Consider the following 15189-nt stretch of genomic DNA (forward strand, 5'->3'; position numbering starts at 1 on the left):
AGGAAGAACATCATGACAAGGGGGACCAACCTGGCCCCAAACACCAGCCAGAGACGAAACAGCTTCAGGGAGCTTGTTTGGCCCTTCCCTGCCACACAGAGCACCTACAAGAACTTTGGAACTAAGAACTGGTGCCTGAGTTTTGCTTTTCTCCTTCTCCCTCCCAATCTCTTTTCCTTTTGTGTCATGTGTAAACTGCTCTGGGAGCCTTTTTTGGCTGAAGAGCGGGGTAAAAAATGCTGTTAAATACATAAATAGTGAGTTGGTACTGGTCTGAACCGGAGCTACTCACAGGTTAAAACCATTGCTAGATTTGTACCACTTCAGACTGTAGGTGGAGGAGCCACGTAGAGAATCCCTGCACATATAAAAACAGATGTTGGGCAGTAAGATGATAATTTGGAAACCATAATAACTGATTTATGTTCTATTTTATTTAACAGAACCACCCAAAGTTATTGTCTCACCCAAGAATCAGACGTTTACTGAAGGATCCGAGGTGTCCATCCGTTGCTCTGCAACTGGTCATCCGAAGCCAACAATAGTGTGGACGCACAATGATATGTTTCTCTTGAGTTCCCAGAGGTACATTTAGCCCTTCCCCCCTATCCTTGTCTTCTGTCAGAGGAAAAGAAATAATAACATGTCCTTGTTTGAAAATGTTTTGTCTACCTGTGTCTGTTGTGAGACTAAGGGTGCAATCCTATGCATGTTTAGACAGAAAAACGTCTTACAACTTCCAGCAAACCCCAGTCAGCCCTGCTGGCTGGGGCATGCTGGGAGTTGTAGGCTGGCTTGGGAATGCTGGGAGTTGTAGGACCGCACACTTAACTAAGGTCCTCAAGTCACAAACAACTTCAAACAATGCTGGCCTAGCAAGGATCAATGGCAGCAACTGCATGCAGAATCAGCACTGAACTACATTCCCATGGATCATGAAGGGTGCTACTGAGACAGGGCTGCCTGGAGGAACAGCAGAAATGGGGAGGACCAGGGTGATTGTCCAGAAGCAGGAGAGGAGTGCAAATGGTCTTCATGTTAATTACGTGGTGTGTTGTGATTTTTGTCTTGCTAGTGCATTAGGCTCTAAAGTGATGGGGTGGTATTAGAACAGGTCCCGTGCTGGTGCTTTCCGAGGAGAGGTCTAATCCAGCCTTCCCCAACCTGGCGCCCTCCAGCTGTTTTGGACTACAACTCCCATAATCCACAACCCCTGGTCATGCTGGTTGGGGTTGATGGGAGTTGTAGTACATCTGGGGGCACTAAGCTGGGGTAGGCTGGTCTAAGAAAACAAGACTGCTTTCACTAAAGGCTCCCCATGATTTAAAATGATGATGGTATAGTGAGTGGATGGATGCATGGATGGATAGATGGATAGTAAATGATAGATATTAAATACATTGATAGATAGATAGTAAATACACTGAGTGTTTTTTTTTAAATGGTGTGATATTCTCTGAAAGCTGTCATATAAGTAATTAAATATGAAATGAATTTATGGGGAACACACATTCCTTGGCCTTGTCCATAGAAACTGTGTGCATAGATAAAATGGATGTGTGCATTTTCTAGTCATGCTGCTGTGATAAGTCAACTCTTTCAAGAATAACATGATGGTTGTTGCAGTGACCTTCAGTTTCTGTGGATGCTTTTTCCTCCCACAGGTACAGGTTAACTCCTGAAGGCACCTTAATTATAAAAAATGCAGTCCTCAAAGATGCGGGCCTCTATGGCTGTTTGGCTAGTAATGCAGCTGGAACAGTCAAGGAGACAACTATTCTCACATATGTCGGCAAGTATCATGAGAGAGCGCCTCCTTTCTAACCAACCTGCCCAGTCACTGAGGCCATCAGAGGGCATGTTCCTGGGGGTTCCACATGGACCCATGGCCCAGTTGGAGTCCATCAAGAAAAGAGCCTTCAGTGTGGTGGCCCCCTTCCTATGGAAATCCCTGCCTTTGGAGGTCAGGCAGGCACCAATGTTGTGTTCCTTCTGGCCCCTTCTGAATACATTGTTATTTTGGGAAGCCTTCCTTGAGTGACCAGCCAGGGTTTATTAAATTCAGTCTTGTCAGAACTTGTTTCTTTCAAAATGTTATAATTGTTTTAACATAGTGTTTTATTCTTTTATCTTTGCTGTTCACCACTCTGAAATCTTTTGATGTGGAGCAATATATAAATATCGTAAATAAATAAATAAGAAACTGAATGTATTAATAAAACAATCAATCAGTAAGAGACAGAATTTAGTCAATTTCTTCCTTTAATAGTTTTAATCATAATTAATCCAGAAGTCAAAGATCAGTGTGTGGTAATTTGAACATGCACATCCTGCCTTATATTAATTCAGACTTTTGGTCTGACTAGCCCAGTATTGTCTACTTTGACTGCCAGTGGTTCTCCCAAGGCCTTCACAGGCCTGCTGCCTGAGATAGATATACGATAGACAGACAGACAGATATTTAACTGGAGAGGTGAGGGATCAAACCTGGGACCTTCAACATGCAGAATATTGACTCTATTGCTGAATGATTGCTCCTTGCCATTAATTCCTTTGTGAAAACCCAGATATAAATATCCATTGCATGTTTCTGATTCACATTAGATTTCTCTGCCAAATAGGTAGAAATGTCCAGAAACTGATTAGACTAAGTGTTAGGTTATACCAAAGAAATTTGCCAGGTGGCCCAGACTGACATAGTCTTTTCTGTTGCTCCTTTGCAGAGATCCCTAAGTTGACTGTAGTCCACAGTGAACTTCTGATAGCTCTTGGAGACACCACTATGATGGAATGTAAAAGCACTGGAGTTCCACCTCCATGGGTTAAATGGTTTAAAGGTATCTTCACCAAAACTGTATCCTGTTTGGCTTAGCTTCTTTTAAAGGAACAATAATATTTTCTACAATTCCATTAGCAGTATGATATTCCTATGTCTTGTTTTCTTATCGGACAGCAGGCCTAGATCAACTCACATGTCCATTTCCCCATGAGATAAAATGGCAGTACTTTTGGGCAGCTTGAAATGGATATCACAGACTAGGTAACATGGATAGGGCATCTTGCAGTGAATAAAGTATCTCATGAATAGGAGGAAAAGCTTATTTAGTGAGAAGCTAATCTACTGAAACTTCCACTTCTACTGACTGTATAGTTTGGCCCAAATTCAGATGTTGTAATTGCTGAGGTAAATCCTGTAGTATACATTTCAGAAGTAGTGCTGTAGCATATCACTTGGCACAGCATCCACTGTGTCCACCACTCCTTGTTCTCAACAAATTGGCAGCCCTTACATTCTTCTGGAAGTTTATAATGAAATAGTACCATTGTGTTGTTTCAAAAAGAAATGAAAAAGCTAATCAATTTTCCGAAATGGGTCTTGGTTTTTTTTTAAATTAACTACTCTGTCATGACTTTTTGCCTGGATCTAGGTGACTTAGAGTTGAGGGCATCAGAATTTCTTATTATTGACTTCCTTCGTGGGCTTCTGAAGATTGAGGAAACACAAGACTTGGATGCTGGGGACTATATGTGCGTCGCAACCAATATTGCAGGAAGTGCATCTGGCAAAATCACCCTGGATGTTGGCTGTAAGCATAACAGCTTCAGAATGAAGCGTGCAAATTGTGCAAACACATGCATTTTGTGGATTACTATAATCCATTGTCTGGAATCCAAAGAGATTTGTGTGTATGTGGAAAGTGATTGCCCATGATTGGGTGAGTGGCGGTTCCCGATTTTCTTTTCCAGCTGCATCCTCTGTGCTGTATAAGTTTTGCTCCAGAGGGTCATCTGACCTCTTTTGGGGAATGCAATGAACTGCTGAGGGATGCCAGAAACCCCGCAGTGTATATTCAGAACACTATACACTACATGGCATTTGGTTGCCTGTCATTCTCCATATGGAATTTGTACTGGGGAAGGAGGAAACAGGATAAGTACAGCCATGGCTGAATGCATCTTGCTTCAATACCATTTCTTAACACTTCCTAGAATCAAATGAAAGGAAGAGCTGTATATGAAAATTTATGGGCCAGGTTTATTACTCTTTTATGTCTCATTTATATAGTACTTTCAGTGTTAAAAGAAATCTAAATCAGTTGTTTGTCCTTCAGGCCACCCCCCACCCCCGGAAGTAGGTAATTATTGTTTCTGCTTTACAGATAGGGGTGTGAGGCTGAGAGCGAGTGGCTTGCATATTGAAAACCATCCAACAAGTTCATGGAAAGTTTTTGAACCCAGGTCTTTCTTGTCTAACAATGTTCCATTCACAGCATCACACTGAATCAAAAACCCAGCGCTTGCACATTACAAGATATAAAACTGAGAGCCAGTGTGGTGTAGTGGTGAGAGTGTTTCACGGGGACTTGGGAGCTCTGGATTCTATTCCCCACTGGGCCATGCAGCTCTCTGGTTGACTTGGGGTCAGTCACCAGTTCTCAGCCTAACCTACCTCACATAATTGTTGTGAGGATAAAATAGAGAGGAAGAGGATCATGTAAAGCACCTTGGGCTCCTTGCGAGAGGAAAGAAGACAGGATACAAATGTAGTAATAAAATAAATAAATATCTTGGGTCCCTCATCTGGCATTGCAAAAGAAATACTAAATGCCATATTACTATTACTGATTCTCTGATTTTATCTTTCTGTCTACACCATTGACAGCTCCTCCAGTTTTCACACAAGAGCCTAGTGATGAATCTGTGGATATTGGCTCAAATGTGACAATGGCATGCTATGTTCAGGGTTACCCAGAACCAAAGGTGAAGTGGCAACGGCTGGATGGCTCCCCACTTTTCTCAAGACATTTTGCAGTTAGTTCCATCAGTCAACTCAGAACAGGCGCCCTTTCTATTAACAGTAAGTAGAAAAAAACCTTGTAAATATAGAATGCAAGAGAAAACATATGATGCATAATACCATATTATTGGATCTAAGCCCACTTTGTATGCTACAGTTTAAAGACAAGGAGTGCTCCTGCAATTACATTCATGTGAAAAACCATAAAATGGGAAGGGTTTCTATACATCTGTTCAAGAGAACATGTGCTGGTATATTAAGAATCCAGGAAGTGTTTCGCATAACTTGCAACATCCTCGGAAAACAGATGTACAAAACTTTCCCACATTACGACTTCAGCTGTAGGAAGGAGGGACTTGTATCAAACTGGTTGTGAATCATGAACATGGGAAGCTACCTTTATACTATGTTAACAAAGTGCCCGTCAGAAAGATGGGTTATATTTTTATTTTCTCCCTTAGAAGTCAATGGGAAACATTAACTTGTTTCTGGGAAAGAAAATAACCTTCAGCTGAAAGTCGTAGGTTGGGTGATGTGCTCAAAACATACGTCACCCTGTCATTGGTGTTACCAGGGACAGGGTGGTGGTGGCAGGTTTTGCCCCACCTCAGAAGTCCTTTGTTGCATTCCCTTTGCCTGTTGTTGCCTGTATAGGCCAGTGGGAACTAAAATGTATTATGGGGGAAAGCAAACGTCATTGCCAGCTTGTTTTTTTGGTCCTCCAGTGCTTATAGAACTCTAAAGGAGATATCCAAGGTGCCGAACCCATTTTGGGGATAGGGTTCAGCACTTTGGATAGCTCCTTTAGAGTTCTGGCTGGTTCTGACTGAAACCCAGGATGGATACACAACCCCGCCGAAATTGCAGCCACCAGCCTCCATTGCACACACGTATATTTGTAACTTGGACCAAACCACCAAGTATCTCTCTGTTCTGTAACCTCTGTTCATTTCAAAGAGTCAAGTAAGCCTCATTGACCTGAATGGACATTACTCAGCTGTATCGATTGGTGGATTGTGCCTGGTTTCATGGAAAGGTATTAAAAGGATGTGATTTATATTTAGAATTAGTTGAGATTTTATATGTAGAGGAATATATACTTGCACTGACCATATTTATATATGAGAATTTTAAGGGTATTTTTTTTAGTACTAATCCTGTTTCTTTTGCTTAAAGTGTTAGTCAAGGGGAATATATATTTGCATTAATCACATTTGTATATGAGAATCTTTGAGGCTTTTAAAAGTACTAATCCTGTTTCTTTTTGTTAAGAAAATCTTTTGTCTAATTTTAGATTTATGGGTTAATGACGAGGGGACCTATATCTGTGAAGCTGAAAACCAGTTTGGAAAGATTGTCTCACGGCCAGCTACGCTTACAGTGACAGGACTTGGTAATTAACTGATAATGTGGGATTTGTAATGGTTGGCTTAGGGCGCAACCCTATTGAGATAGACGGTCACCTCCGACTTCCTCTGAAGTTGGAGGCAACCGCCTATCCAATGCAGGGTGGCTGAAGCATGGAGGAGAGGATTCCCTCTGTGCTCTGGCTGCCCTGTAGTTTGCCTTAGACACCCGATTTTGGATGTCTAAGCGTGGCTTCAGGGAGGGGGTAGGAGCGGGGCTGGAGACTGCATAGGAAGCTGTCTAAAACAGCTTCTGTGGTCTCCTCCCCTCCCTGCCCCCGGGAACGCCGCCTTTTCGACCTGTCCATGCTCCATGTTATGAACACAGACAGGCACGGAGGGACAGCTGGCGCTGTTCTCTCTTCCCCAGCTACAAGGGGGCAGGGTGGGGAGTACAGTGTCCTGTAGTGCTCTCTACATGCTCGGAGCCGGGAAGCCGAAAAATCCTATCTCCCCCAGATGCTATCTAGGGGACATAGGATTGCTGTCTTACTTGACTTCCATCCAACCCTAACACTGCATCCAGAACACAAGCAAAGTTTTCCTCATGGCCCTTCTGCATATACTGGGTTGAAGAACAATACACAATAATAATCCTGAATTCAGAATCCACGTTTGTGTGAAATACATATCAGATTTTACTTCTTAGGTGAGAAGGCATTGGGAAAGCAGAGCAAAAAATAGTGTCACTTTTAGTTAGTTAATTAGATTTCTCTCCTGCCTAGTGTTAAAACACGTTTGATTGAAAGAACAAGCATAAAAAAACTCCTTCAATTCAAATATAAACTATATAGAATATCAAGAAAAAAAGAACAAATACTGTATCAAAAATATTAGTTTGATTAATAAAATGGAACAGTGTAATGCTAAGTAATCGCATACATAATTGAGCATTCTTTTGTCAGTAGTCTTTAAAACAAAAATGGAAGAAAGCACAGTGCAATGAACATTATCTTGGAATTCATTATTCAGTATGTTATGAACATAATCAGTGTTTCAATAAATTTCTGCATAATCCAGAATGATTTCTCATAAAATAAACTAATTTTCAGATAATTGCCATGTAGCAGTTTATTTTAAACTGCCCTTTTTATAGCAGTGTGCCTTTTGGGGTTTGGTGCCGCCAGTATGCTAATGACACCCAACTCTATTTCTCCTTTCCATCTAAATCTGAGGAAGCTGTTCTGGTTCTAAATCAGTGCCTGATGTCGGTAATGGACAGGACAAGAGCAAACAAAGTGAAGCTTAATCCAGACAAGATGAAGGTGCTCCTGGTCAATCAAAAGACAGATTAGGGAACAAGGATTCAATCTGTACTGGCTGGGGTTACACTCCCCCTGAAGACTTGGGCTCTTAGTTTGGGTGTACTCTTGCTCTCAGCCCTGAATCTGGATGCTTAGGTCTCGGTGGTGGCCAGGACTACATCTGCACAGCTGAGGCTAGTGTGCCAGCTGCGCCCATTTCTAGAGATGTCTGATCTGGCCATGGTCACACATACCTTTGTTACATTCCCCTTGGACCACTGTAATGTGCTGTATGTGGGGCTGCCTTTGAAAACTGTTCAGAAACTTCAGCTGGTCCAGAATGCTGCATCCAGGCTGTTGACCAGGACTGGTTACAGAGAGCATGCAACTCCCTTGTTACAGCAGCATCATTGGCTACTGGTCTATTTCCAGGCAGAATTCAAGGTGAGGGTTATTACCGATAAAGCCCTATATGACTTGGGACCAGGTTTCCTGCCTTCTCCCATACAAGCCTGCCCGGTCCTTAAATTCTTCTGGAGAGGCCCTTCTTTTGAGACCACCAACATCAGAGGCACATTTGGTGGTGATGCGAGAGGGGGCCTTTTCAGTGGCTGCTCCTGGGCTGTGGAACTCCTTCCCAAGAGAGGCTAGGTTCGCTCCCCCTCTGCTGTCCTGATACTAGGCAAAGACTGCTTTATTCAAGAAGCCCTTCGGCCTGTAAGTGGGTCCGTGGGCCGGGTGCTGTTTTTATTTTGGAATTGTTATGTTTTATTGTATTTTAATGTGTTTCATAGTTTTAATCTATTTCAAATTGTTGTTGTAAGCCATCCTGAGTGCCATTTTTTGGTAGAAAGACGTATAAAATAAATAAATAAATAAATAAATAAATAAATAAATAAATAAATAAAACACTTGCTGGGAAACATAAGAGGGAGGGTGAAATTGCACTCATGAGCTGCTTGTGGGTTTCTCACAGGCCACTGGTTGGCCACTGTGGGAACAGAATGCTGGACTAGAGAGTAGGGATGGCGTGGGTGCCCATTTTGGTTCGCAAATCTGTCAGACCTCTGGTGCCCATGCCCCCTGAGCTGCACCCGCCAAGCTCCCCCACACTCACTGGCCCTCCGGGCTGCAGTCGGGCCCGCCTTCCATGCTCAGTAAGCAGCCCGCAGCTTCTCTGGGCCTGTTCATCTCTGTCCTGATGGCCATGTTTTTTAAAAAATGGTGATCAGCAGCGCTTGCCCATAGATTTATACGCAAAATAGCGCTGTGAAACTAGGGTATATTGGTGTTCCACAGTGCTTTTTGTGTATAAGTCTATGGGCAAGTGCTGCCGATCGCCATGTTTTTTTAGGGATGTACGAATCCCCTTACCTGCAATCCACGGGGGGTCCGCCGAGGTGGGGGAAGGTGATCCGTTCCTCCCCCCGGAATCCTCAACAGGCTGCGAGGGGTTCTCACATCCCTACTAGACAGGCCTTCGGTCTGATCCAGCACCGTTCTTCTTATGTTCTTATCGTTGAGCATTCTGTTTGCAACTTTATGGGAACGTGAGCAATTATCGTATTATGGTTTTCTTTTCTTTCTCTTTGATACAGTTGCACCTCTAATTGGAATGAGCCCAGCAGCAGCTAACGTAATTGAAGGTCAGCAGCTTACTTTGTCATGTGTGCTGCTGGCAGGAAACCCTATCCCACAGCGAAAGTGGATTAAAAATAGTATGGTGGTAAGAGAAGGTTTGATTTTCTTATACAGTTTCCTACTTTCCTTAGCGGTGAAACTATCTTGAAAGGCATGATGTTGTAATGATGGCCTTTTTAAGCAACTGTGTAGTCTGAAGAGAGAAAAAGTGATGTAGCAGATAGGGTTGTGCTGGAATTGTGGGGCCTCAGTTCACGTCCCCACTCAGGGAAGGAAGGAACCTGCTAGGTGACCTTGGGTAAGACACTGATCTGGTTCGGACGCACTGCCAATCCAGGTTTTTCCAGCCCTGGGTTGTCTTGAATGACTGTGAGCGAGCATGCAAACAGGCTCTTTTGCCGCCAATTGCTCCCACTGGAAGTGTGAGTGGCTAAACAACTCAGGGGCACTCTGTTCCTGGGTTGTTTAGCATTGCATGCGAACCGGGAATCCCGGGTGGTTGGGGGTTTGCTCATTCACAACCCTGGGTTGTGATGTGCCAGCCAGGCCACTGTCTCTTAGCCTAACCCAAACTCACGGAGTTCTTTTTAGGAGGAAATGGGATAACTGCCTAAGTGTTGCCCTGAGCTCTCGAGGGGAAAGACAGGATACAAATGAGACTTTTAAAAATGTCAAGTAACAAGTTATGTTTAATAACAATGGCTGAGGGTATATTTGCAGTGGGAGTCTCAGTTTTTTCTTGAACAAATGACATCCCCTCTGCCTCTACCTCTAATTACTTGGGGCCTGTTCACACATGCATTTATGTCACTTGTTGACTTAACATTTGATTTGACAACTTGCAGCTGAATGTATGCTTTTATCTGAATTTGTACAAAGTTCTATCTCTGGAAATTAATTTTTGAGCAGTCACCCATACGTGCACATTACTATTTGATGTTGTAGTCACCAAGTGATATACATAATGTGTGTGTGTGAACTAGGCCTCTGGTTCAACTTTGGGCATTTCTACACCAGCCTAAAATCCTGCATTTAAAACAGGGCTTTCTGCTTCCGTTTTAAATGCAGGATGACAACTGCCTCCCTTTACACGCGCTTCCTTTCCCCCCTTGCCCTCCCCATCCTTCTCCCCGTTTCTGAGTCTTCCATTATCTTTCATTGATCTCGCTCCTCTTCTTGCCGCTTCTACTCTTTTCATGGAGGAAACTGAAGTGGAACACAACGGGGTAATTTGATAGCTCATTATCTGTGATCTATTTAAAAACAGAACAAAGGGCATGTAGTGCAGGAGGGTCAAGGCAGGGTCACAGTGTCATGTAAAGAGCCCACAAACTTCCATGAAGGAGCAATCCCAATCGCAGGATAAAAGCTCTGTGTGAAGGAGCCCTTTATCTGCATGGATTCCACTGTTCCACATTTACACCAGTTTGAGCTTCAGATGAGCAGATTTCTTCACTTCTGTTTCATTAGTCTTCTGTGGGTTTGCTTTGCTTTCCTTCTGCCTAAATCCAATGTTATATGGATAATTTCTAATTAATTTCAGATTTGGCATGCAAGCAGTTTGTTTCCATTTGTTTGCATTTTTTTCCTTTCAAGTAAACCATGTGTGTAAATCATTGTGCATGTAGAAACAACCTTGTAACTTGTTCTTAGCCTGTGATTGTATGTTGATGCACTTATGCACACCAGCAGCAGTGGTGGTGGTGGTTATTATTATTATTATCTTGCATGCAGTATTTCAGCATACTGAAATACTGTTCAGTTACTCATGTGCATGCCTTACAGGAAGAGAAAAAAATGTGAAATAATGGAAAGCCATGACAAGAATAAACTGCACATTCACAGCAATCTTTATAAAGTCAGGAAATCCAATCTGGAATAATGACTGCATCAGTGACACTCCATGACCAGAAACCATTCTCAACCATATACCCCAGGGAGAAATTTGGAGGGAGAAAATGTAATATGCCATCCCCAGAGTGAGCCTGTCTCCACTTTGGCCCCTGTGATATTTTCAGTAGGAATGCAGGGGAAGGGGTCAAGGGTTTGCAACATTCCAACTGATTGCTCGCAGAAGCTTGAGCTTTTCTGTGAGCATTTGATCTGAAGACACTCATAAAGTGCCCACTTCTGCCACTTCTCCCATCCCCCAAACCGAGGAACCTACATTTGGGGAAGGGGGAGGCAGAGACAGTGGCTGGGGATACTCCCAGGGTCCTGACAGAGTGTCTCTTCCAACTGCTGCCATCTTCCCCTTCCTGTGACCTGAAGGTAAATACTTAGGTGGGTGGGTACAGACAGGGGAAGGGGGCTTGTAGTATCAAGGTAAGCACAGTCATGCTCAAAGCAATCAAGCAGAGGTGCTTGCTTTTATGAGCCCCTCTGTTCGAATACTCACAACATCCCTAAGTTTCATATCCCTGTTGACTGTGAGTTTGTTGTGGAGAACCTTGGGAAGATTGTGTCAATTCTGTGGGCATAGCCCTTTCTGAACTAAGAGAAAAAGTCCCCTCCTCCTTTGGGTGGGTCTGAGGATAATCAAGGAGATGTTTAGAAGAAAGTAGGAGTGCAGACCCCTTCATGGATCACTGCCTTGTTGTGGCGAAGGGGCTTGCGTAACTCAGTGAAGCCATAAGCTATGCCGTGCAGGGCCACCCAAGACGGACAGGTCATGGCAGAGAGTTCTGACAAAATGTGGTCCACTGGAGAAGGAAATGGCAACCCACTCCAGTATTCTTGCCAAGAAAACCCCATGGAACGTATCACAAGGCTAAAAGAGATGACGCCGGAAGATGAGCCCCTCAGGTCGGAAGGTGTCCAATATGCTACTGGGGAAGAGCAGAGGGTATTTCCAAGTAGCACCAGAAAGAGTGAAGCGGCTGGGCCAAAGCCGAAAGGACACTCAGCTGTGGATGTGTCTGGTGGTGAAAAGAAAATCCGATGCTGTAAAGAACAATATTGTTTAGGAACCTGGAATGTCAGATCAATGAATCAAGGTAAGCTGGAGGTGGTCAAACATGAGATGGCAAGATTGAACATTGACATCTTGGGAATCAGCGAACTAAAATGGACAGGCATGGGCGAATTTAATTCAGGTGACCATCATATCTACTATTGTGGGCAAGAATCCCTTAGAAGAAATGGAGTAGCACTCATAGTCAACAAAAGGGTGGGAAAAGCAGTACTGGGGTACAATCTTAAAAATGATAGAATGATCTCAGTACGAATCCAAGGCAAACCATTCAACATCACAGTAATTCAAGTCTATGCCCCAACCACTGAGGCCGAAGAAGCTGAGGTTGATCGGTTCTATGAAGACCTACAACACCTTCTAGAACTAACACCAAAAAAAGATGTCCTCTTCATCATAGGGGATTGGAATGCTAAAGTAGGAAGTCAAGAAATCACCGGGATAACAGGCAGGCATGGCCTTGGTGTACAAAATGAAGCAGGACAAAAGCTAATAGAGTTTTGCCAAGAGAACATGCTGATCATAGCAAACACTCTTTTCCAACAGCACAAGAGGCGACTCTACACATGGACGTCACCAGATGGTCAATATCGAAATCAGATTGATTATGTCCTTTGCAGCCAAAGATGGAGAAGCTCCATACAGTCAGTAAAAACAAGACCTGGAGCTGACTGTGGCTCAGATCATGAGCTGCTTCTTGCAAAATTTCGGCTTAAATTGAAGAACGTCGGGAAAACCACTAAACCGTTCAGGTATGACCTAAATCATATCCCTGATGAATATACAGTGGAGGTGAGGAATAGATTTCAGGGATTAGACCTGATAGACAGAGTGCCTGAGGAACTATGGACGGAGGTCCGTAACATTGTTCAGGAGGCAGCAACGAAATCCATCCCAAAGAAAAAGAAATGCAAGAAAGCCAAGTGGCTGTCTGATGAGGCTTTACAAGTAGCTCATGAAAGAAGGGAAGCGAAAAGCAAGGGAGAAAGGGGAAGATATACCCAACTGAATGCAGAGTTCCAGAGAATAGCAAGGAGAGACAAGAAGGCCTTCTTAAATGAACAATGCAAAGAAATCGAGGAAAACAACAGAATGGGAAAGACTAGAGATCTCTTCAAGAAAATTGGAGATCTCAAGGGAACGTTTTGTGCAAAGACGGGCATGATAAAGGACAAAGAAGGCAGGGACCTAACAGAAGCAGATGAGATTAAGAAGAGGTGGCAAGAATACACAGAAGAACTATACAGGAAAGATCTGAATGTCCCTGATAGCCATGATAGTGCGGTCACTGAACTTGAGCCGGACATCCTAGAGAGTGAAGTCAAGTGGGCCTTAGGAAGCATTAGTAACAACAAAGCTAGCGGAGATGACAGTATTCCAGCCGAGCTATTTAAAATCCTAAAACATGATGCTGTTAAAGTGCTGCATTCAATATGCCAACAAATCTGGAACACTCAACAGTGGCCACAAGACTGGAAAAGGTCAGTTTACATTCCAATTCCAAAGAAGGGCAACGCCAAAGAGTGTTCAAACTACCGCACAATTGCGCTCATTTCACATGCCAGCAAGGTGATGCTCAAAATCCTACAAGCTAGGCTTCAGCAGTATGCGAACCGAGAACTACCGGAAGTACAAGCTGGGTTTAGAAGAGGCAGAGGAACTAGAGATCAAATCGCCAACATTCGCTGCATCATGGAGAAAGCAAGAGAATTCCAGAAAAACGTCTATTTCTGCTTCATTGACTACGCTAAAGCCTTTGATTGTGTGGATCACAACAAACTGTGGCAAATTCTTAAAGTGATGGGAGTACCAGACCACCTTACCTGTCTCCTGAGAAACCTGTACGAGGGTCAAGAAGCAACAGTAAGAACCAGACATGGAACAACCGATTGGTTCAAAATTGGGAAAGGAGTACGACAAGGCTGCATATTGTCACCCTGCTTATTTAACTTATATGCAGAGTACATCATGAGAAATGCCGGGTTGGATGAATCACAGGTCGGAATTAAGATTGCCGGGAGAATTATCAACAACCTCCGATATGCAGATGATACCACCCTAATGGCAGAAAGCGAAGAGGATCTCAAGAGCCTCTTGTTGAGGGTGAAAGAGGAGAGTGCAAAAGCTGGTTTGAAACTCAACATTAAAAAAACTAAGATCATGGCATCTGGCCCCATCACTTCCTGGCATATAGAAGGGGAAGAAATGGAAGCAGTGGCAGATTTTACTTTCTTGGGCTCCAAGATCACCGCAGACGGTGACTGTAGCCATGAAATTAAAAGACGCTTGCTCCTTGGGAGGAAAGCTATGGCCAACCTAGACAGCATAGTAAGAAGCAGAGACATCACCTTGCCGACAAAGGTCCGTCTAATCAAAGCTATGGTTTTCCCAGTAGTAATGTATGGCTTTGAGAGCTGGACTATAAGGAAGGCTGAGCGCCGAAGAATCGATGCTTTCGAACTGTGGTGCTGGAGAAGACTCTTACGAGTCCCCTGGACTGCAAGGAGGTCAAATCAGTCCATCCTAAAGGAAATCAACCCTGAGTGCTCATTGGAAGGACAGATAATGAAGCTGAAGCTCCAATATTTTGGCCACCTAATGCGAAGAGAAAACTCCCTGGAAAAGACCCTGATGCTGGGAAAGACTGAAGGCAAAAGGAGAAGGGGACGGCAGAGGATGAGATGGCTAGATAGCATCACTGATGCAATGAATATGAACTTGAGCACGCTCCGGGAGAGAGCGCAGGACAGGAAGGCCTGGCGTGCTATGGTCCATGGGGTCACGAAGAGTCGGACACGACTGAACGACTGAACAACAACAACAAAAAGGAGTGCAGAAGGGTAGGGATAACCCTTCCTTCTGAGAGGCAGCATGAATAGGCCCCCCTGCTAAAATATAATATGGACGAGTGGAAAGAGCTGTCAGGTCAAACAACGTGGCTGCTGTGATTTTAGTCAGCCAACTTTGACTTCCAGCTATACCAGCCTGTGAAGGAATGAGGATTCGATATATGCTGACCTCTATAATAATGACACAACAACAACACAACAATGTAAGATGTATTATTTTTTAAGTGCCAAAAATACATGGTGCTGTACAATATAACATTGCATAAAAACAACAAATAAA

General features: G+C 43.6%; 1 protein-coding gene across 1 annotated transcript in view; it reads left to right on the forward strand.

Annotated features, from left to right (window-relative positions):
* Window positions 1–15189, forward strand: part of HMCN1 (hemicentin 1) — a 349376-nt gene that overhangs the window by 142889 nt on the left and 191298 nt on the right. The window contains exons 12-18 of the mRNA XM_084848192.1: window positions 444–585; window positions 1665–1792; window positions 2724–2837; window positions 3429–3587; window positions 4664–4858; window positions 6093–6191; window positions 9047–9174. Coding sequence (XP_084704318.1) covers window positions 444–585; window positions 1665–1792; window positions 2724–2837; window positions 3429–3587; window positions 4664–4858; window positions 6093–6191; window positions 9047–9174 — 965 coding nt within the window. The remainder of the gene's footprint in view (window positions 1–443; window positions 586–1664; window positions 1793–2723; window positions 2838–3428; window positions 3588–4663; window positions 4859–6092; window positions 6192–9046; window positions 9175–15189) is intronic.

This window comes from Heloderma suspectum, chromosome 4 (assembly GCF_057233095.1).
Source record: "Heloderma suspectum isolate Gila_16-S chromosome 4, 16-S_ref, whole genome shotgun sequence".
Classification (NCBI taxonomy): domain Eukaryota; kingdom Metazoa; phylum Chordata; class Lepidosauria; order Squamata; family Helodermatidae; genus Heloderma; species Heloderma suspectum.